Below are 22,769 nucleotides of genomic sequence, written 5' to 3'. Positions count from 1 at the left end.
ACGTACAAAGCTTGTTATCATTTTAGAAAAGATGATGTACTGTTGTTGATTACTTAAAGTTTAAAGCAATTAGATGAACTTCACCCCCAACTAACATAAAAGGACTGTTTCAGCATTTTATATATGACAGAATAAAGCTGGCTGGGACGACTCTTCATGTGACCTCACTTTGATTTACCAAAGTAAAAGGGATTCATTGATAAAACAAATCCTTTATTACAATGGTCTAAAAATTGTGCTCAATAAACTGTTTAAATTACAACTGAAGCTCCTTTTTATTGGTAGTAAAATCCTTACAGGTGTTTTGACAGCAACAGTAAACAAATTGGATGCAGCCCTTTCAATCGTAAAATAAAAGTATCATGGCGGCTGTACAACAGGAGTCTAAACAGTGCAGTTACACCTGTGCAGAAGGATTAAAGATCTTCCTAGCACGACCACTTTGGTTCACAACCCCACGGCTGATCCCTTTAGTTAATTCAACTGTCATGAAATCTCTCGTAAGGAGCTTGGTTGGATCCCAAATAAACAGTCGTGCTTGTTGGAATCTGAATGACTTCCTTCCCGACATGAGATAGGAAGGGTGAGGAACTTTAAGCCACCAGTGTGTCAACAAATGGTTCAAAAGGTGAGATTTATCCGCCCCGGAATGACACAGAGACTGAAAAGAAAACAATTTATGGTGATGGATGACTTTTTTGAAACAGGCAACACACAAAATCACATTGTTGATACACTAGGATTTAAGCTGTTTCAGTGTATTTCATCTTACTGAAAACACACACTCACTCACATCCGCAGATACAAACACACGCACACGCACACACACACACACACACACACACACACACACACACACACACACACACACACACACACACACACACACACACACACACACAGTTCATTCTTGACCTTGAAAAGATCTGTCGAAAAAACAGTCTCAAGGTCCATTTAGCATCTCTTCCAGAGCTTCTAGATTTTGTCGACGAAGAGACCTTCAAGCTCTGGGACAAAATGTCCAGTTGGAAACATTCTCATTGTCATGGCAACAGGGCAGATTGAATCTCCCAATAAAAGTCGTTCAAAGACAGCTAATAAATTCTACTTAAACATTTTTGTTGAGCAATATCAATGTTTCAGCATCCTCTTCTGCTCCAGTCTCATCTTGAGCTCTGAGACCAGCGCTGAGTTCACGGTGTCCCGTCTGTTCATGTACGCCTTCTTTCTCGGTTTGGGGGCCACGGTCGCTGAGATGGTCGGTACCGCCCACTGCCTCTCCCCCGGGATGTAAGCGGGTGGCGGAGGGGGCAGAGATGGGGCGCGAGGGGGCGGAGGCCACTGCCTCACCACATCGCTCACATTGTTGTTATAGTTGACGTTCTCCACGACGACCTCCGGCACTTCCTCTTGCACTCTGAATTTCTCTCCGGGGGTTTCTAGGACCTTGAAGGGGTTTCTGATGTTCCAGGGCTGCGTTGGTTGTCTCCTCCTCACGCGACGGTTAGGCAGGATCCGGTTGGACTTTTTGTTGCGCATGAATGTCGCAGTGGAGATGATGACTGTGACTACGACCATGAGACTAATGAAACCAGCAAGCATGCCTAGGATTTGCAAAGGCTTGTTTCTATTGTGCATCAAAAATGATCCCAAAGGCCCCCCACTGAGTTGGGTCTGTAAAAGAGCACAGGGACAATTCATATCCATGGGACTGAAGTCACAGTACGTCACACAAAGATTAACTTTTAAATGTCATAGTCCTGCATGTGTTCATTATTTTGATGAAGCTGAATGTGAGGTGCAAAATACAAAACGGAATTATGGCAAATGTACTGCCATAACACTGATAATAAGACAGTTTGTCCCTTTCCTCTGGAATGTCTTTACAAATGAAATATTCTACAAATTATGAATTTATTCTAATTCAATGTTATACTGTTTTTCAAGACAAGATCAGAGAGGTTGACTGGGAAACCCAAAGCTGAGACCATCCAACATCTGAGAATGAATATGTGAATTTATGAGAAAACTAAATTTGGTCATTTTTATTGGTTGTTGTGGTGTCATAAAGTACTAAGTCCCCAGAAAGAGATGATGAGAAAAGTGTGCTCCTGTACTCTTTCACAGACACAGCCTCGTTCTATTACAGAATGAAAAAGAAACGCTGCACGTTCTTGGTACTGCATGCAGAGTCAGAGCTGCAGTACTGATGTGCCGATGATCTCAAGGCAAGCTTCGCACAGGCCTCCTTATAATCTTTCTGATCTTGCCCTGAGCTTGTACACGGGACATTTTCACAGAGTTCCAGTATATAAGAGTCGAAATGAAGATTGTCAGTGAAATGGCGAAGGTGACAACGGTAAAACAAATCCCAAAGACAGCCCCTGGACGTCTCCTTAGGCCCAAGAAGTATGAGACAAATCTGGATTTGATCTGAAAACATGACAATTGTATTTGTGTGAGAATCACATTTTTTGTCCGAACAACTCACTTTTAACTTTAGCTGTGATTAAATGTCTTTTTTTGCAGGAAGTTGCACATACTAACTGATTTGCTTCCACTACAGACCCTTGATAGAAAGACCAACACTCGGAATATAGAGGGAAAAGAGCAGCAACACATTTGGATGATTGTTCATTTGTGTGAGCAACAATAATACATTGTTAAATTATTTGATGCAAGTCTCTGATGCTTGTGACTTTGCTTGTTTTAATGCATTTAAGCTTGTTAGACAAATGTTCATATAGTACATAGATATGACCCCTCATGAAGGTTTGACTTATAATCCTCCATCTAGTTTTGAGGCAACTTACGGCTTCAGTGATGTCGATCTTGATGACCGCAGTGGTGCTGAAGGACGGCTGGCCGCGGTCCCGGGCCTGCACCACCAGCGACCAGGTGCAGTCCCTCTGCTTGGTGATGTTCTGAATGATGGCCATGGACTTGATGTAGGACTTGAGCACGATCTCCCCCGTGTCGGTGTCGATATCGAAGATGTTGTTGTCCGGCTCGGCTTTCATGATGGCGTACTCGATAACGTTGTTTGGCACTTCTGCATCCTCGTCTACAGCCTGTGTAAATATGTTTCAGGAAAAAAGATAATACTACAAAATGGACTTTAGACTTGAGTTTCACTTCGTCACGAAAGGGCAAATACCTCTATTTTCACTGGCGCTCCAATCACCATCGTCTTCTCCAGGAAGTTGTCATTGAATGCGGGCGGGTGGTCATTCAGGTCCAACACAGTCACAAAGACCTCAGCCAGGCTGTACTTCCCTTCCGCGTCCTCTGCCTTTACATAGAAGTTATACTTGGACTTCACCTCCGCATCTAGGCTCGCCCACGGCTGTGTGTAGATGATCCCAGATGTAGGCTGGATCAGGAACCTGCAAATGAGACGGGATTTTTTCAAATCTAATTTAGATTGTTTATGTATCCAATTGAGAGCCACTTTATTTTTCCTTCAAGAGTAGAGAACGTGAATATTCTATTTTATGAAAGGATCATATATTTTATTGAGGTGAAGAGCCCCTTTCTTAAGGGATGGACACCTGACCTAAAAACAAGTAGTCAAACATTAAGAACAACCACAGATTTTCTTTCAAAACCAGATATGTTGCACTTAAAACTTTAAAACAATATTGTCACTGGCTTTTGGTAATCAAGGATACAACTGTTATTGCAAAGTGAGTGATTGTTTCACTGACTGTAGTTACCCTACAGTGACTTTGTCACAATCAGAAGTCTATTTTCTCCTCGAATCCCATTACAGGATTAACAAAGACACACGGCAAGAAGACGGTAAAGACATTTTCCTGTGGCCCCTCTAAGATACTGCAAAGTGTAAAGTCGGAAATGTAAAATGTAGCAGACCTTGTGGGTTAACAAGAGATGTTGATTCATTTTTTAAATAGGTAGTTTGGAGTGATTTGAAAGTTGGTTTCGACCAAAGAAGCTTCCACTAAGAAAAACAAAGTGCTCCAAATCTCTTTCCGCTGCTTATTTTGGAAATCCTGCTCTGTGACGTCACAGATCTCTAAATCGTCGCTGCAGAGCTCAAACCTCTACCGGGAGGTCAAAGAACACTCTACTACTACCTTCATTTCATCATACGCAGCACGAGCTTTACTGAGGGATTAAACAAGTCTCTACTAACATACCTGTCCAGGTCTTTTGAAATAAGGTATTCATGTTTAAAATTTGTTTTTGGCGTGCAGATGACCTTACAGACTGTATGTGTATGTGAAAGGAAAGGCCACCTGAGGGTATGTTGTGTGTTATTAACAGTGACCGCTGATCTTTCTCTCAGAGGTTAGACTTCTTACATGAAATCCAATAAAAATCGAGATGAGATAAAGTACGAGCAAATCCTCTGAGGGCAAATAGGACCAAACTGAACAAAGTTGTAATGTGAAAAACAAGTCTATTGCTTTCGTACTGCACTCTTTCCAGCAGATGTGTACTCACAGCAGGAGGTATTCATAAATACAGTAGTCTATAGTTAAAGAGCCACATCTGTTAATCATTTTAACAAATTTCCTGTTTTTCTAATGTCAACAAATACTGAGGTATCAACTGATAATATTGTTGTATAAGCATTTGTGACTGTATTTGGATGTTTTCATTCCCATTTGTTCTCCCCACCCGATTGTGTACAAATGATGGGTTTACACATGAGACAATAGGACAACACACAGTCTCAACTGAGGCAAACTTTAATAAAAGGAATTGCTTTTTCATGTAATAAAATAGATGCATTTTTTTGTGAAGGCTGATAGCATTACATGGCTGAGATCCATTTGAAGGGGGTGGCGGTGCTGAATAAATATACTTTTTTTTAGTTAAAATAACATTCTTATACTCACAAGTCAGCCCCTGATCCATAGATGGAGTACTTCACATCTCCCCAAAGTCCTGAGTCAGGGTCTGTTGCCTGTAGACAAACAGAAAACATGATTTGGTTTGTAGCAATTGTGCATATTATGTCAGTTTTATAGCAGTCAGTCTGTACAATCTGTAACTCTTTTTTAGGAGCGCCGTATGTGGCTCAGTGAGCTCACGCATGTCCCGCTTTCAACGTCACACCGCTTATAGACTTCCAAAAATTGATGGTGACATTTGTCTGTGCCTTTTTACTAAATCAGAAAAGCGAACTTTCTGCTGCCGTGAACTCAGTAAATTGAAAGAATATGTTCTGGATTGGAAGATAATAGTGCAGGGGTCAGCTATAAAAAGACTCTTTATTCATGTTAACATCATGACGGGCATTGGGCTAATCTGCCTGTCTGTCTGTCCCTGCAGGGATGCCTGTTTCGCTGTCTGAACGTGTCCAAGGTCACTTTCTGCCTGTTCTTTCATCTGATTGAAATTGCCTCGGATCAAGGAAATGAGCCTCTGTGGCGTTCACGCGAGGGCAGGATTTATCAGCAGCCCCCCCCGGCTGCTTTGAGCCTCCGCAAGGATGATGTGGACCAAGGGCGTTGCATGATGGGGAAAAAAAACAAGTCACCCGTCCTTTATTTTTTCACCAGATGACACGGGAACACGTTGCTAAATGTGTTTATTTCGGCACACATTTCTGTGGTGCAGCTACATGTGCTGCTAAGCATTAGGGGAAAAAATCTGGGAATTTGGTGTTACACAACAAAATGAAAGTGATAGCCATCTGGCAGCTTACCTCGCCTAGCTTTTATCTATGTTTTCACATATTATCCCCACCCCTCGCCGCTCAAAAACACGACGTTCAGGGAATTAACGGCCCTCTTGAGCATTCTGTTAAAATCGGCATTTCATCTTTAGCTCAGAGTGACGTACATTGCCGTTGGCGTGTTTTGGTTTTGGACAGGATGAAGACTCTCACCGTCACAGACACCACATTGGAGCCACCGGGTGAGTTTTCTGGAATTCTGGCGATGTAGTAATCGGAGGAGAATTTAGGAGCATTATCGTTTGTGTCCAGGAGATGAATGACGATGTCCGCTGTGGCACTGAATCTCTCCGGCGTATCGATCTCAACTGCAAGTAGCTGGAGAGGAGAAGGATGAGAAATAAAGGACTGTCAAAGCGAGCAATACATAGCAGATGGAGGTGATATAACACTGCCATTTGTTGCGTGTGTCTGTGTGTATGGTGGGTGGGGGATGGGGGCGTCGCTGCATGTTGACCTTGTATGTGAGGAAGTGGTATTTCTCGTAGTCCATGGCAGCAGAGTCTTCTACTAAGATCGTGACCTGGGCGTCATTGAGGACAGTCTGCGGGACGACCCGCAGCATCCTTCCCGGTCCAATCAGTCTAAGGTTAAATTTAGCATTCGCACCCTGCAAGAGAACAACACGCGTCGCCATGTTATCAGTACGTGTCACTAGGGTAAATAAAAGTTATATTGCAGATGCTTGGATCTATATATCGTAATCTGGTTGTCACAAACCTATCGCAGACATACTGCATAATCCATGTAGTACACAGTCCATTCAATTAATATGAAAGTAATGTAGAATTGATCCGTAGGATATCAGTGGTGGAACATAATATCTATGGACAAAGAGAGCTCGCCATGATGTTGTAACAGTATTATCGGAGAACCCATTTGGTGAACATCAGCTATTTGGCCGAGACTCAGACAAGAAGCTGGAAAACCCAAAGTGACTAAGCTGACAAATGGTACAGCTAGAGAGCGCCTTATAATTTGTGTTGGCTTACTTTCAAATTTTGTGCAATTTTAAAAGGATTGTCTATGATAATGGAAGGCTTAAGGTCATTTCATGAATGTTGATTAAATCAGTCTCTTATTAGATAACAATGCAATTTGGCTTTGGATGAGTGTTATTACATAATCCGTGTAACATGATCATTATAGCAATCTACTGCTCAGTAAAACATCACTAAAAATACTGTTTAGTCAATTTCAAAATTAACAGTCAGTGTATTAGAATATGTAGAAGACAATATCGGCCTCCCCACCTGATCGGAGTCGTTGACAGTAATTTTCAGCCCCCGCAGTATCTCGCCCTCGGGCGGATGCTCATACATGGTCAACTCAAACATGTTCTGAGGGCCGTTCTCTCCGTAGAAAGTGGGGGGATTATTGTTCAGGTCCACCACACGGATCACCACCGTGGTCACCCCATAGTCCATGAGTCTGCCTTCAGGACTTACTTCAGAGGCCTGGACCAAAGGTTGGGTACAGGTTGTGCAGGTCAGACCACATTTAAAACTGAGACTGCATGATATTTACGGTAATCAAGCTATTTTTTTTTACCCATTTGATTGTGTGACCTGCAACTAACCTTGACTTTAATGTTAAAGATTTCTCTCTTCAGATACTTGGAGGGAGTCAGTAGTGTGATACAACCAGTTGTTTTATTTATGCTAAAAACACCGTCGTCACCTGGAGAGACAAACAACAGATTAATGAGCACCGTTGATTCCAAAATCACTCTCATGTTCTTGAAATGAAGTGCTTACCATCCTCAAAGGAATAGCTGATTGGATTTGAGTTTCCCACATCGCCATCTTTGGCAAGAACAGTGAATATTTCAGATCCCTGCGGAAAAGATGATCGGAATGTTTTTCGTTTTATATCAATAGTAAAATTTGATTGGTAGTTGGTGGTTGAGTTCAAGACAACAATTCATGCAACAATGACCTGGAATAAAGCTGGCTTCCTGTAAATTATACTTATTTAACTCACGGATACTACTAATATTCTTAGAGAACTTGCATAACATTGTTAACGAAATGTTAAGATTTTCCAAGACATCTAACACAGCAGGACATTTAATAGTAATTATTTCCCTTTGAAAGAGAGTCAGAACCTATAATCTCTCTCATATGACGGCAGTGACATTTTGTGACAAAGAAAATGCAGCTTTCATCTGAGGAAAGCTATAAAGAAGGCAGCCGATTGAGAAATGTCGACGGTTAAAGCTGACTGATATGAGATGATAATATCTGTCTTTCACAGAAGGTTGTTTTCATACTCACTGGCTCTGAGATTTCATAAACGTAGCCGAAATACGGTGTCCCGATAAAAGATGGCGGCGTGTCCTGTGCATCGATCACATTGATCGTCAGGGTAGCAGAAGACGACATGAACTGCTCCTTGCCATTATAATTACCCCCACCATCCTTGAACAAAAGAAATGTGAGAAACAAATGAGGGCATACAGACTTCCATCTATTTTGAGAGATTATTTCAGCCTTGTTTTCTTGAAAACAAACCCATTTGCTTACACTTAGTGTTTCTTATTCCCCAAAGTATTTTGCTTATCCTTTAGGCAAACAAAATGCATTGAAGGTATTCCCTTCAGTGTAAAACGTTTGCAAAGCTGACTTTTAAAGTATTTTTGAGAGCTGCATGGTTTACACACACGTATTCTAGCCGTGTCTTGGCAAAATATAAAAGCAACTAAAAAAGCAGAAACAGAACACATTTAAATTAATTAAATTAAAGATGACAGTTGTCCACTGCACAACAGACACATGCAATGGGTTCTCATGCACCCAGTACCTTTGCAATGACAGTGACAAAGTGTGTCTTTGTCTTTTCATAGTCCAACGTTTCCCCAGATCTGACACGGAGGACACCACTATGTCTGTCAATGGCGAACAAAGTGAACTGGGGATTCTGTAACAGAAAACCAAACAAACGCAGGATTTAAGATCACAAGCACCCAAGCACCCAATCACCAGCTGTGTAAAATCCAGTCACTGAAACCCCCTAAACCACTTTATCAACAACTCACGAGAGATATCATGAATAGTGGTCAGATGGTTGCATAAAAACTCTAAATGGCCACTTGAAGTATCCTCCATAGCCATCCATAGCCCATATGCCCACATGCTATGTGAATAAGGACATTGAAAGCAGGTGAAAGCTGCTGCGTCCAGATGTGCAGCGCATCCCTCGTCTCTGTCACTCCAGGCCAGCTGTTCTTCGGTCCTAATAGCCCAAAGTGCAAACTAACATTCTCTGCCACGCCGGTCAAAGCAGCCGTCTAAGCCTTCAGTGCCTAACACAAATGTAATTGGGATTTAATCCCCATGCTCTCCAACTGGAGTTTCACCTGAAGGAAGTAGGTGACTGAGCCTCCTGAGCCGGTGTCTTTGTCCACTGCTTCTACTTTGTAGATGCTGATGCCAGACTCAGTTGTCTAAAACACAGAAAATGATTTAGGGCACACCGGGTTTTAAAAGAACTGAATCTACACATATCTACTGTTATGTTTCTTTAATGATATAGTCTTTTTTTTCTTTTCACAGAGCATCCCCTGTTGGCTTAACTTACTTCCAGGACGTCAATTATTGCTGGCATGTTTTGAAATTCAGGTTTTTCATCGTTTGCATCCATTACAAATACTGTGACTCTTTCCACTACCTAACAAGAACAATAATAAAAAACACAGAAAACATATTTAATTGTATTATAGTGGGATGTATTATGAGGTATGGTACTATACTATGATCACATACTGAACCAACTCCTTACCCTGCTTTGCCCGTCTGTGATGCTAACTAGAACATCAATAGAATCTTCTTTCTGAGCAGACAAAGAAAACAAGTTGATATGAAGGTAAACACAACGACATTTTTTACCCTAGTGTCCTCAGAGACGGATGCTACATTTACTTCTCTATCCAGCTGTTCCACCAATGTGATGTTTCCGGATTTGGGGTCAATCCTGAAGTATTCTTTAGACCCCGGGTCAAAGGAAAGACCATACCTCACATCCTGCCCCTCGGGGTCCGTGCCATTGAGACAATAGATCTGTGTACCTGCAATCATGATTGTTGTGAGATTCGCTTCGGGCAGACTGGTTCAGACATATTTGGAGGAGAATGAATGTATAGGTAAAAAATGTGTATGTTCATGTTCCTTTTGAAAACTGAAGAATCACAGGGTCAAACTGGCTCCACATGCTAAATTAGCCACTCGTTAACCCACAAACAAAGAGTCTAATAAACTCATTGATTGGGCAATACTGCTGTGGATCAAACCAAACTGAGTTAAAATAGCCAGCGTTGTCATCATAAAAAGTACCCTGACTGGAAGGTGTCAATGACTGAACCAATTTCACAAACAGCAACATTTTGCCTCACATCTACAGGTGGCGCCGAAAAATAAGCTTGTTAAATAAGCCTGTTCAGCAAATCAAAGACTATTTACCATCATGGACTCACAAATATTGGCAGCCGAAACATTTTTTTTTATGATTGGCTAGTATACCATCGTTACATTACATCACATTACATGTCGTCGTACCAGCTGTCCACACTAAATGTGCTGCATGTCAGAGGTAGAACTTACCAACAGCTGTATCCTCTGAGAGGCTAAACAGGGCCAGGTTCCCATTGTAGATGTAGGGTCCATTGTCGTAGAAATGAGGGGCAAAGTCGGCATGAGCTAAGGTGAAATAAAAGCATCATTCAAGTTTCGTGGGTGTACAAATATTATGTTTGCTGCTGTGCTGTCTATTTGTGTTTACTATGGACATTGTTTACAAGTTAAAAAGTATTATGTAATTCACTATAAAGTGAGATGTGTAGCAATAACACTTTACAAATTGATCATTGAGTAAATTAACTCCCACAGAAACATGTTTTACTTCATCTTGTCCGCAAAAATATACATACAGCCCTGATTTATAAACTTGGGCTACAAACCAAGCTCACTCAGTTCGACTGGGATTAAAGGTGAGTTACGTCAACATCCTAAAATACTCTTTCTATACATAGCTCTGTGATCTCTGCTGGCCGGAATAATGTTTTTACTATTTAGAATATCACAACCAACTGAATATTAAAATCATTTAAAACATTGACATAGGTGTGCCTGTCATACAGAAGGAAAACAGACATATAAATAAGAACTACTAACCAGGGGAGGCAAGACTATATAGATTTCGATAAAAGTTAAGAAAAATGTACAATCATCAACCCGCACACCCAAATATCTCTGAATAGCATTTACAATCAGATAACAGCAACATGCCAATGTCGAGCAGGTCATTTAAAAGTTAAACTCACCGAGGCAGGGGTGTACAAACACAAAAAGCAGTGGCAGATGTAATATCCTTACAATCTTCATCATAAAGAATGAAGTTATGAAACCGCACCATGAAGACAGCTCCCTCGAGAGTCCTGTAAATCAGGTTCGGCTCTCAAGGTGTTGGTGTGCGACTGGAAATGGCCGAAGGCAGATGCTCAACAGCTAATCCAATGACATCTTAAGAGTTACCCTTAAGAGTGTCCAATCCACGGCTCTGTCAAAACCACAACAGCTTTTGTTTAATATGAAAAACAAACATATCATAGAAGAGATGGGTTTTTTTTGAAGGTAAGAAAGCTGAACTGTCAAGATATTATGGCTTTATATATTTTAAATACAACACTATTCTACACTGATCCAGGATGTAAATCTTAAAAATATGCTACTGTAATGTTTTGTGTGATAACATTTGTCAAATTATAATTGCCACCCAGCATATACTAAATTTATTCTTTATTCTTTATTTGTTGTTAACTTTGTCCATTGTGTCCCTCCTTAATTAAAAAGGGGCACATTATGAGCTCTTTTTAAATGGTATTTTGGGTCCTGAAACTGGCTAATCGTGTTTGATAATCTTATTGTATAATACCCTAAAATAAATGTTGCGTAATATTAAGCCCTGTTGTCCTCCATTTGATAAGGGGCGCCTTTCTAGAAACACATGAGGACACTGTGTGTCTACAAGTCCATTCAGTGTCTGAACTAGTGAAATTATCTATTTTTTTATTAACCCAGACAAAATGTAGATTAATGCTACTCACAGAGCCTCGAATGACCCAACTTAATTTAGTTAAACATACACTTTATAAGGAAAAGTGTGTATCATTTACCATATCTCTTAATGGAGCCTCCATGTTTGTCCTGTTGCCCACAACAACGGGGGAGAAATGTATTCTTACTTATCTACTAGAGTTACAGTATTTTGCCATTCCTATTAAAAAAAAGTCAGAACAACTGTTCGTGCAATGGGATTTACACATATGAATAAACCATTGACTGTCTATTCTCATACTAAATTCCAATCTTCTTTATAATCTGAGTGCTGGTAGATTCTACGTTATACAGCGTGAGCTCAGTGGATGCTCGCTGCACAAGCTGCGCTTTCAGAAACGTTTAGGTTGCGGCATGGTGATAAGGAGTAGAAGAGAGACATACACATCATGATCAAAGTCCTTTGCACACAACTGTCCTCCACACCCTCAGGTTTTAAACAGTGTCCAGACGGCAACGTAGTCAAACTCAATCGCTTATTTTTACCCACTTTGAAGCGGAACACGGATAACTTTTACACAATGGGCGCACAGTACATCAAACGACAAAAGATCACCTGTCAGATTATTTATGTATGTTGGCGGTCAAGGCCGTGGCTTCAGGTTTAATTCTCATGGTCCTGGCAGATGGCTGGCCAAAAGATTAACCCACTGTGCTCTAATCTCACCTCATCTTGTAATGCGCGGAGCCTGTTGGTGGCACACATCCTCCATCAGACATACATGTAAGGCACAATTAGCACACACAATATGGTCTTCCATTGGTGGACATGTTGCATATAGTATGCAACAATATGTGAGCTTAAAAAAAAAGTCTCTTTTTGGTCAACTCTCAGAGTCAACGCAAGTTTTATTACAAAATATTTAAACCATCAGAAGTATGCCAGTATACAAACATTTGATGGTTATACCTGATTCCGCAGCTAAAAATTTGCAAGTGTCTTTGCAGGGATCGCTGAAAAAAATCATACGGATAAAAGCTCAGCGCTCATCTGTAGTCATCTTCTTAGTTTCTAATCCTTAGCCTTCAATCTCAGCGGCATGCTGACCTCTTTGTTCCTATTGAGGACGCAGCCACGAGGCCGTCCATAGGGAAATTTCAGCGAGATACTCATCACTTCAGCCTGCTGCTGTACGAGCATAATTTCATCTGGATTATTGTTTTACGTAGACAAAACTTCAGTGTATTCCAACAGTATCGGTACAGACAAGCCACTGACACAGACGCACCGTGTCTCAAATCACACAGTTCTCTTTATCAAAATGCATCTCTAATATTGCTCCTTAGAGGAATTAGCAATGGAAGACGGGAAAATGACAGAAATCAAGAGCAGCAGAGGATGAAACAAAGTAGACACTGATATGTTTCCTCCATGTGCTGCGAACATGGACTACTTTATAATGCACGCAAACATGTCTGCCATCACTACATTACACAGTAATACAATGTGTTGTCTCCTATATTTACTCAACTGTCTTCTAGTGTTTTTTGTTCAACTTTTGGAAGGCTTTTTAATTGTCTCATCCTTTTTGTTTCAGAGACTTACATAAAGCATTTTGCATTATCCTGTGCATGAAATCTGCTGTAAAATTAAAGTTGCCTTTCCTTGCATTTTGCGCAAGAAACTGTGTGCTAGTGTTACTTTAAAATAACTAAAAACAATCATGTGCCACATATCTGTATTATCTCATTGCTGATGAATTGGAATCAAATTTTGAGAAAATGGTTCCCTCAGCGTCACTTGGGTTTGCTGCATGTGACCGTTATGTGATATCGGTTGAAGTTGAGTGCATGTTTTTGGCCATTTATCAAGAAGCGCTGTTGACGGAGAGAGCTGCAAGTGGAATTAGTTTGGCCCAAGTCCTGTTCATATCTCTGAAACGTGACAACTACCAAATAACAGTTTCACCATGACATCGAGAACATTTTGGATTACAAGAATTCCAATCAAACCAAAAATACGCCAGTCACTCATACAAAAAAAAGCATTGTTATATCAATCATACTTCTCTATTCTGAATAACCAACGTGTTCATGTGTACAGGATTGGCAGAATTAAAATTGAAGTATTATTGTAGAAAAAATCTGATTTACCAGGTCAAAAATAGTCTGTTGGAGCACCTGTTGTCAAGACACCCAATTCAGCTTTACCATTTTGGATTATTATTGATAATCTCTAGTGGGGTTTGCCAAGGGCAGAGGTTCGCTTTTAGTCCTGGTCCACTCTAAATCTAGGTCACTCTTTTAATCTCTCCATGTAGAGTATACTGTAGGTTGACAGCCTTTTTCATTCCATAAACCTCAGAGTGTGCTAGCACCATGAATACAGAGTACAGAGACATCCTAAAAGAGCAGACACACTTCTGCAGGGATCATAGAGGATGGAAAAGACCACCAGCAGGTCCAAATCAACAAACAAAACACGAGGCCTTGGTAGTATACATCATATACATATATAATACACCTTTTAGTAAAACAAGTGATATGGTGTGTAGGTGAATTTGACAAGATGCACGTCATAGTATAAAAAGTGAGCCAGTGGGCTCAAGCAGACAGCTGCTTTTACACTGCTGCCCTCAAGTGGTCAGACACTACCAGTGCCCGAGTGCGTCCGGAAACATTTAGACATTAAATGACCATATCTGGAAATGTACATCAGTTTTTTGTGATATAATGGGAAGCAGGCCCTTCAAATTCTTCTAATCAAGTAGAGATAACATGTATGAGGCAGCAGGGCTGCAGTCAGCATAGATTCTCCATGTCGTAAGTATAATGAAGAATGTTATTGAAAATATGGAGGGGAAATGATTTGTGTTGTTATAATCGTTGTGCGTGTCCTTTTAAGGTTTGTTACTGAACTTTTATGTGTAAAAAACTGTTATGCTTCCACACATCTTTGGAAAATAGATTTTATATTTAAATAAAGATTATTTTGGATAGAGAAACATCAATGTATTTTCAAGCTGAAGGAAACACTCTAAATGTGATTGTTTGTAGACGTATTAATGTTTAAACTACCGACATGTATCTATTTTTGTACAATACCAGCCTATGTGAAGCTTAAAATAACAACACTTTGTAAACTAGGAGGCTAAACTGTGTTGGATGTATCTAAAGATTTCTGAATTGTTTCTCTCCTTTTCCGACACCGTATTATCTTACGCCAAACATTCTTAAATTCACCAGGTCGTTTCAACCCGACAACATTTCAGGGTGCAACGTGCATTTAAATGTGATTGAACGTAAAACAGTGTACAATCAAAGGGGGGAGGGGGCCTCACACGCATGGATTTGGGGATCACGTGACCTCGCCCACAAAGGATGACGTGAGCGTGGCTCCAGCAGCGGCATTAGCACATGGGGGAAAGTTGAGGGAAAGTTTCTAAGGGATGATATTTAAGCTAAAAAATGTTGAAGACAAATTACCGAATATTTCAACGAAAACCTCCGACAAAGTGGCGTTTTTTTTAACTGAATATCGCATCGATTTTTTTTTTTTAAACCTTTCATTTTTAATTTCCGTTCAGCCCTCCTGTTAAACGACGGTGTTTGTGCAGGACGCTCCTCCGCGCTGCGGCAGAGAGGAGCCCCGCGCCGCGGACACACACAATGAAGCAGTGTGTGTCCTCCTCCGACACAATGCTGCAGGATGCCACGAAGGGGACCACGCTGCTCCTCGCTGGATCCCAGACGGTCATCGCTCGATTGCAGAGAGAAAGAGACCGAGAGACCAGCTAAAGGTTTGTAACATTTGAAACTCGAACATCACCACCTTTTGTATTGTGGCAGGAAATGACTGAAAGCTTAAAAAAAAGAGAAAGAAGAAGAAGAAACCTCCGGAGCTCTGCAGCGCGCACCTCGCTGCCGTGCGCGCACAACGCGGCGTGAACAACGACGAAATCTGTCACTGTTCCCCCGCTGCTGTCATCCCAAACCAAACCTGCGTGTGAGTGAGTGAGTGAGTGTGTGTGTGTGTGCGCGTGTGTGTGTGTGGGATGTGCGTTTCTTATTATGCTGCAGGTATTAACGATGATTGCGCGAATTACGGAGGCTGCCGTCGTCTCGCATAATCAATAACTCTCTATTGGAGATGTGAGTCAGTCATAGAATCATTTATTCCAGATTGAATATTCGAAAAGCCTCACAGACTAATAGTAAGCAGAAGTATTCATTAGTCTGTATTCATTCTGGTTCATTGGGTACGAAGGCTCCTGAATTGAATGCCCCCTCCCCCCCCCAATGACGGCTGTGGTATCCCCCCTCAACACTCCTACACACACACACACACACACACGCATATCTATTTCTATACATATATTGATATAAATACATATAGGTGGGTAGTCTTTTTTATGTCCAAATAACATCCAAGCCCAAATCCATGAATCACATTGACACGGTTTTCAGTATTTGCGTGAAACGCTTCATTGTTTCACCACAATGCCTCCGGATAACCAGCAGAGCCTTCCGTGGCTTCAAGGCTGTGGAGGCAGCCATTAATGTAATTTGTAGTGAGATGATAAGCAGAGTGATGTGCGTTTCTGCTTGAGCAGAGAGTCAGATTTGCCAAGCGCTCCAGTGACTCTTGAATATGTAAAAGTGCTCGGCTCAAGTGCTTCAACCTGACAGTTTGACGGCTATGGTGTATTAAGCTCAGATAATTGGGTGATATTTACTTACAGAGCACACAATCACTCCACAAACCGCGTCCTTTTTCCCCTAACGATGTCCTCCGTTGAAATGATTGCATGTGGGCGGGGGCATGTGTTGGCTATATTTATTTTTCATTAACATGAAAGTTGTCAATGTATTTGGAATTAAGACATTTTCTCTACTTAAACATTTAAAATGATGTCAGAATAGTTATTTGTTGTAACGTGTTTCTGGCTCATCTTTCTAACTGATTAGCCGCAAAGTTGATCCTTTCAATGAGTGACACAATACTTACTAAGCATTAGTAGTATTGTGCGGTTTCTAAAGTATGAACTGCTTCTGATCAAGTAGTCCGCTTACAGGGTTACTTTTGGCCTCGTACCCTTCGTACATGTGGAAACGCTACACTGAATACTTCTTTAAACGTGACTCCCGGAGCGCTGCGCCTCATGGCGGCCCCTCTGCTTCTCGTAGGCCACAGTGCTGCGTGGAGTTTTAAATTATGAACTTTTCTTTTCTCTAAATAAAAACGTAGGCTTCTCAAAGTTGCCGACATGCTGAAAAAGGCTTACAGAAACAGCGAGGAACCGTCCCTATATTCATCCACATGTAGTGATCCCAACAGAGATCACAGACGCATCCACTGCACCACGCTCACTGGTGCAAGATCAGGTTTTGATGGCAAGTTCTGACTTGCTCTGCATATTTCTGCTGATTTAACATTAAAAAATAATCTCAAATGAGCCCTTCACGAGTTGAGGCTCGTGCATTTTACAGTTTCTGAGAAATGATGACAAACACCAGCACGTATGTAACTCTCCAACGGCTCAGCTCGGCAACAGACTCACTTCTTGACTCCTTGTGAAAAAGACTGGGGCGGGGGGCGTGTTGAAATATCACAGCAGCTGAAAGCATTTTTTTACCTGACTCGGTGCCATGTGGAAGGGATCAGGATGATAACCAGCTCTGTTTATATTAAGTCCCTCCCTCTCATCCGTCCTCTTCTTCATCAATGACCCAAGCCTGACCGAGAGGGAGTGACCTCTTTTTTTTCTTCCCGGTTCCTAAGAAAATGAGGCAAACAAGAAATAAAGAAGCGGTGTGTTGCACAAACTTTAGGACATTCCTGCCGTTTCAGATCAATGCAGCTGTTGTTTCGAGCTAAGATGGGAAACCATTTGCCTCTTTGTTGTTTCTGCCCCATTTAGTTTTATAGTTTATGTCTTCCACTTAATGCAATGTCTGCTGGACATGCATTTGTTACGACTTCTTATTTAGCTTTATACTCTATTTACCTATGAAAAGTGTTTGCACAACTTGAGCCAAACGCAGTTTGCAGGATAATGATGTATGTAATGATGTGTCACAGATGAATCACATCTATTTGGGACACTCTGTCCTTACTGAACTGTCTGTCTTCTTACAGAATGAAGCTTTAGCCTCTGCGTGACGAGCTTTTACCAGCAACCAGACTAAAATCTAGACGTCCAGTGACGAAGCCACGACTCAAGAATGAAGACCAAATATGCAGTTGTCTTCATCTGCATCGTGGCCCTGGTCATCATCGAAAAGGAAAGCAACATCCTATCGAGGTAAGAGATTGAAGAACAATCAGTCATTAAGTTGCAGTACAAATGTCCTTATTTAATGGAGATATAGCTCTGCAATTTAAGAAGTACTAAAGAAACACATCTGCCTCCGTCTCGATATCTAAATAAATGTATGCAAGTTAGTGGTCTGCAGTGATTTGGTGGAGTCGAGTGGCTAAAGGACACCTTGTGACTTCATAGCAGCCTTTTGTAAATCATGGCTTTTTTCAGATTTTTCAGCATCCCAAATAAATGGATAAAAATGGACCGTAAATATATATTTGGTCACCTTCAGCTCTATTGTGAATACTTATGTACATGTTTTATTTTCGCTCTTTTATTTTGAATTGTTTAACAAAAATGGCTTTTTTTACTGGAAAAAGTGAAGCGATGGGACTACTGTCAGGATGCACTGTAAATACGCTTATTGAGCTTTATGCCGAGTTACATGATGAGATTGACTCCACTCGCATGAGGTTAGTAGTTCTCTTATCATGTAACTCAGAAAGCAGAGTATCAATGTGTTGCTTTAACTGAAACATCCAGTCGCTCCCTGTCAACGTGTCAGCTAAATGTAAAATATAATAATTATCTTCTCTGTTCATACTGCTAATCCAACCCTTTCTATCTCTTCAAGGGTTTCTGATAAACTGATCCAGAGGCAGATTCCACTGCAGACCCCACAGACTCCTCTTGGTAACAGAAACAAAACACAAAATGGCTCCCTGGAAATGCTCAAAATCCTGCTCTCTAAACTCACCGGTGCAATGGTGAATTACTCCAGTATGTCTGAGGAGCAGGAGGACCAAGACCCGGATGACTTGGGCGCATACAGCTTCGGCGGCGGCCGTAAGCACATATTACTCATGGCCACAACGCGGACCGGTTCCTCCTTTGTGGGGGAGTTTTTCAACCAGCACGGGGGGAACATGTTCTACCTGTTTGAGCCCCTGTGGCACGTGGAGCGCATGCTGACCGCGGCCTCGGAGGCCAACAACGGAACGGTGTCGGCCGGGATCTACCGCGACGTTCTCCAGGGGCTGTTCCTGTGTGATTTCTCCCCCCTGGAGAAGTTCATCTCCCCCCCGCCGCGGGACCACGTCACGCCGGCTCTGTTCCGCAGAGAGTCCAGTTTATCGCTGTGTGAAGAATCGGTCTGCAGCCCTGTTATCAAAGATGTTTTTGAAAGGTATTGTACATTTTCCAGGGAACTCTCTTAAGGTCGGGGTTTTCAGTGTGGGCTGGGTCTGAAAAAAATGAAACTTCCATTGAACCGTAATACAGTTGAAAAGAGGAAGGGACAGAATATATATACCACTGTAAGCTTCTGTATGAATGTTTTTTTTTATTTTTTATTGATGACTCCCAGAAAATACAGCCTGTGTCATTTTAACTTGGGAGGTTCACAATGAATGGTTATTAACTCACAATAAGAACACTGACTTTTTTAGTTTATAACTTAAAATATACATATTTTATTCATATATTAGCATCGCCAATGTAAAGTTTGCTGCCGTTGAAACAACTAAAATGTTGCCTGGTGATTAGATGCTGCTTGCCAAAAGGCCTCTAGGGACTCGTGCTTCGAGGGAGCCGTAGATGCCTGCAAATGATTCCTCCCTCTTTGCAACTCCATGAAAACCATCTATGAAACCCAAATCATCACACAGACAAACTTCACTCCTTTTTGTCTTAGGTACCACTGTAAGATGCGTCGCTGTGGGCCGGTGAACTTGACCCTGGCATCCGAGTCCTGCCTCTCCAAGCAACACCACGCCATTAAAACGGTCCGCGTGCGCCAGCTGGAAACGTTGCAGCCTTTGGTGGAGGACCCTCGCCTGGATGTGAGAGTGATCCAGCTGGTCCGAGATCCACGGGCCATCCTGGCGTCCCGCATGGTGGCGTTCTCCTCCAAGTACCAGACGTGGAAGGCCTGGGCGCAGGACGGCCAGGTCCCCGAGGACGACGAGGAGGTGAAGCGGCTCAAGGGAAACTGCGACCAGATCAGGCTGTCGGCCGAGGTGGGACTGAGCCAGCCTCCCTGGCTGAGGAGACGCTACATGCTGGTGCGCTATGAGGATATTGCCCGCTACCCCATGCAGAAGGCAGAGGAGATGTACAGGTTCACCGGGATACCATTTAGTCCCCAAGCAAGGGAGTGGATACTGAGGAACACTCAGACCACGCGGGAGGCCAGCGGGATCTACTCCACGCAGAAGAACTCCTCCGAGCAGGCGGAGAAATGGAGATTCAACATTCCCTTCGCACTGGCTCAGGTGGTGCAGAGAGTGTGCGGTCCTACCATGACGCTGTTTGGGTACAGGTTTGTCTACGATGAAAGTACACTTCTGAATAGGTCCATCAGTTTGCTTGAAGAGAAACTCTTTCAATAATCCACGCCGCATGCCATGGACCCGAGGCAAGAGAAGCCATTGTTGCACAGGCCAAAACGTGTAAGAGACACAACATGTTTGCAGACGGTAGGATTTACATACAGTGGAATTCATACTCACCGGTGATGTGCCTCTATGTGATAAATGAAGAGCCACTTGAGAAAGAAAGTATTTATTTACATACTGCATTGAGTGAGAAGCTTTATGCGTCGCTCTCTATTTCATTCAAAATGAAATGACCGTAGATGTTGAGCCTGTAAGGGATTCTTATGTAGGATTTCATGATAGGTGATTATTTGTAGACGTTCAGGGATGGAGTACAGTGAGAGGTATACGTGTTTAGTTTTTCTGTGTGTGAATGTCAAATAGAGAGTTTATGATGCTGGTGGTTCACTTTGTCAAGTTCATCCTGTTCTTTTGTATACATTTGTACTCGACTAGGCAACAGATAGAATCGATTTAGATTGGACCTGATGTGCTTTCAAAGGACTTTATATATCCGACTCAGGTGAACGTGGTATTGCAATTTGTGTTGTTTTCATGAGAAGCATTCATCGGTCACTGTGTGAAAACATAGAATGACCTTTCATGTATTTAACCAAATGCCATTTAAAGCAATGCTCAATAGACCATAAAGAGGCCAATTAGGAAGGATGTGTATTTATAATACTTTTAAGGTTATATAAAGTGAAGAGCTACAGAATAAATGTCTTTACTTCAGATATCTACATGTGTCTCTAACACACAGCCAGTAGCCAGAGAAGAAATGGTTTCCCAGTGCTCCCTCCTCGCCTCAAGGGAAACAGGCAGTTTGGTTGTTCATTTTTAAGGAGGCTTCTGAACTGATACACTGTGTTTTCAAGGACACACGTTCTTGTTCGAGGAGCTTTTTTTAATCACCTCCCGACTCAAAGAAACTAAATCACCAGAAATATTAAAAGCTGCAAAAATTCAAAACGTGCCTCCTTTTAAATGTATTAGTTGTGAGATTTGTGAATGATGTCTTCGGTCCATGGCAATATATAAGATGTTGGTACGTAACTGTATTCATGTGGCCTATCACTTTAAATGAAGCCCAGGTGCTGTTGCGTTAACTGTCCCTCTCGATGGCACATAAAGGTATCCACTGTGGCTCCAGCTCAATGGTGGCATTGTGTCCAGCACGGCCGGAGCACTGCTGAAAGTACCTTGCTGCTCATGGAAAGGGATTTGCAAAAGAGGGACATATAGAAGGGGGGCTTATACTAACTTAGCGTTTGAAACATAAATAGGAATACATTGCAACTGGCAGGCCTTGCGTTGCCCAAACTCACTACTGAAGTATTTGAGCCAAAAAGGAAATATTATAAAGTACCAAGTTCAACTGAGAGTCAGTTTATGCATTCAAACCATTCAGATATGCAGAGTGCGAATAAAGTCCGTCCTTATGTATGTGTTTGCCTGTAATATGATGGGAGTTCAATCTCCATGGGGATATGTTTTTGTTGAATTGAATTTTTAAAAAAAAGTATTTTGCGGCAAGTCTCATTTCAGGTGCACCCTTTTTAACATGTAACCCAAGTCTACAGCCCAAGATAACAATGAGTTCCTTCGTTAAGAAGATGTTCACCATCATAAATAAGTTACCAGATAAAACCAAGGATCACAGCAAAGACAAAAAAGACATATCCTTCACATCTGGGAAAGGAGGGGTGGGACAAATGCTTCTTTGAGTTCATTTAAAGTTTGGTGTCTTTGGGCCAAGCAGGTTGGCTGTTAAGTACAATGTTACACATGTATTTTTAATTCTGAATTTATTTAATAACACTACTACTTTATTCTAACACGTTTTCCATTCCCGATTGCTCTGTATCATTCTAAAGACTTGTCTCAAGAAAGACTAGGACTCAGTCACTGCTCATCCATAGATTCTACTTTTAACGTTTTCACTTAAAGTGTTTTTATAAACACTGGAATGCAAAACTGCTGAAAACAACTTTGGAGGAAATGAGGATTCATGTTTGATTGCTGTTCCCATAGATCCCCAAAAGGCTCAATGGGAATAAGTGGAGAATAAAGGCCGTAACGGGGCGCGCATTCAAGTCTTGTTTCATGCCCCGTCTGGAGGAGGAAAGCCCTTCAGAGTTCACAGCTGCTGCTCAAGCTGACTCACCGAGAACTTTTCCCTGATGCTGAATGCTCCCACAGCAACGCAGCACATGCTGTCATCCATATGTGTGAGTCTCTCTAAGGTTGGAACTTTTGAATAGAAGTTGTTTTAATGTTTCTAAATTATGATGATTAACTCTCCTATTGTTGATAATGTAAGGGGCCGGTC

General features: G+C 41.7%; 2 protein-coding genes across 3 annotated transcripts; one reads left to right on the top strand and one right to left on the bottom strand.

Annotated features, from left to right (window-relative positions):
* Window positions 1–321: 321 nt before the first annotated feature.
* cdhr1a (cadherin-related family member 1a) lies at window positions 322–11,251 on the bottom strand. Of its 2 annotated transcripts, none has more exons than XM_037466474.2 (17): window positions 11,025–11,251; window positions 10,306–10,401; window positions 9,628–9,773; window positions 9,488–9,538; window positions 9,287–9,376; window positions 9,066–9,152; window positions 8,510–8,626; window positions 7,984–8,127; window positions 7,465–7,543; window positions 7,287–7,387; window positions 6,961–7,164; window positions 6,165–6,317; window positions 5,861–6,025; window positions 4,866–4,933; window positions 3,158–3,386; window positions 2,814–3,071; window positions 322–1,674 (listed from the first exon to the last, which is right to left on the bottom strand). In XM_037466474.2, the coding sequence occupies exons 1-17, from the start codon at window positions 11,086–11,088 to the stop codon at window positions 1,132–1,134; spliced, it is 2,595 nt and encodes an 864-aa protein (XP_037322371.2). In that variant the 5' UTR covers window positions 11,089–11,251; the 3' UTR covers window positions 322–1,131. The 2 variants fall into 2 exon arrangements, with proteins under 2 accessions (XP_037322371.2, XP_037322372.2); XM_037466475.2 differs by having other exon boundaries at window positions 1,605–2,433.
* A 3,857-nt stretch (window positions 11,252–15,108) lies between these two features.
* chst3a (carbohydrate (chondroitin 6) sulfotransferase 3a) lies at window positions 15,109–22,023 on the top strand. Its single transcript, XM_037466476.2, has 4 exons — window positions 15,109–15,557; window positions 17,897–18,062; window positions 18,697–19,248; window positions 19,756–22,023. The coding sequence occupies exons 2-4, from the start codon at window positions 17,983–17,985 to the stop codon at window positions 20,450–20,452; spliced, it is 1,329 nt and encodes a 442-aa protein (XP_037322373.2). The 5' UTR covers window positions 15,109–15,557; window positions 17,897–17,982; the 3' UTR covers window positions 20,453–22,023.
* Window positions 22,024–22,769: the final 746 nt, after the last annotated feature.

This window comes from Pungitius pungitius, chromosome 13 (genome assembly GCF_949316345.1).
Source record: "Pungitius pungitius chromosome 13, fPunPun2.1, whole genome shotgun sequence".
NCBI classification, from domain to species: Eukaryota; Metazoa; Chordata; class Actinopteri; order Perciformes; family Gasterosteidae; genus Pungitius; species Pungitius pungitius.
This window is presented reverse-complemented; position numbering and strand designations above follow the sequence as displayed.

Coding starts and splice junctions, on each gene's coding strand:
- chst3a (XM_037466476.2), top strand. CDS start 17,983: ATGAAGACCAAATATGCAGTTGTCTTCATCTGCATCGTGGCCCTGGTC. Junction 18,063..18,696: donor GAAAGCAACATCCTATCGAG/GTAAGAGATTGA, acceptor TATCTCTTCAAG/GGTTTCTGATAAACTGATCC. Junction 19,249..19,755: donor ATCAAAGATGTTTTTGAAAG/GTATTGTACATT, acceptor TTTTTGTCTTAG/GTACCACTGTAAGATGCGTC.
- cdhr1a (XM_037466474.2), bottom strand. CDS start 11,088: ATGATGAAGATTGTAAGGATATTACATCTGCCACTGCTTTTTGTGTTT. Junction 9,377..9,487: donor TCACAGACGGGCAAAGCAGG/GTAAGGAGTTGG, acceptor TGTTCTTGTTAG/GTAGTGGAAAGAGTCACAGT. Junction 3,072..3,157: donor GAGCGCCAGTGAAAATAGAG/GTATTTGCCCTT, acceptor ATATTTACACAG/GCTGTAGACGAGGATGCAGA.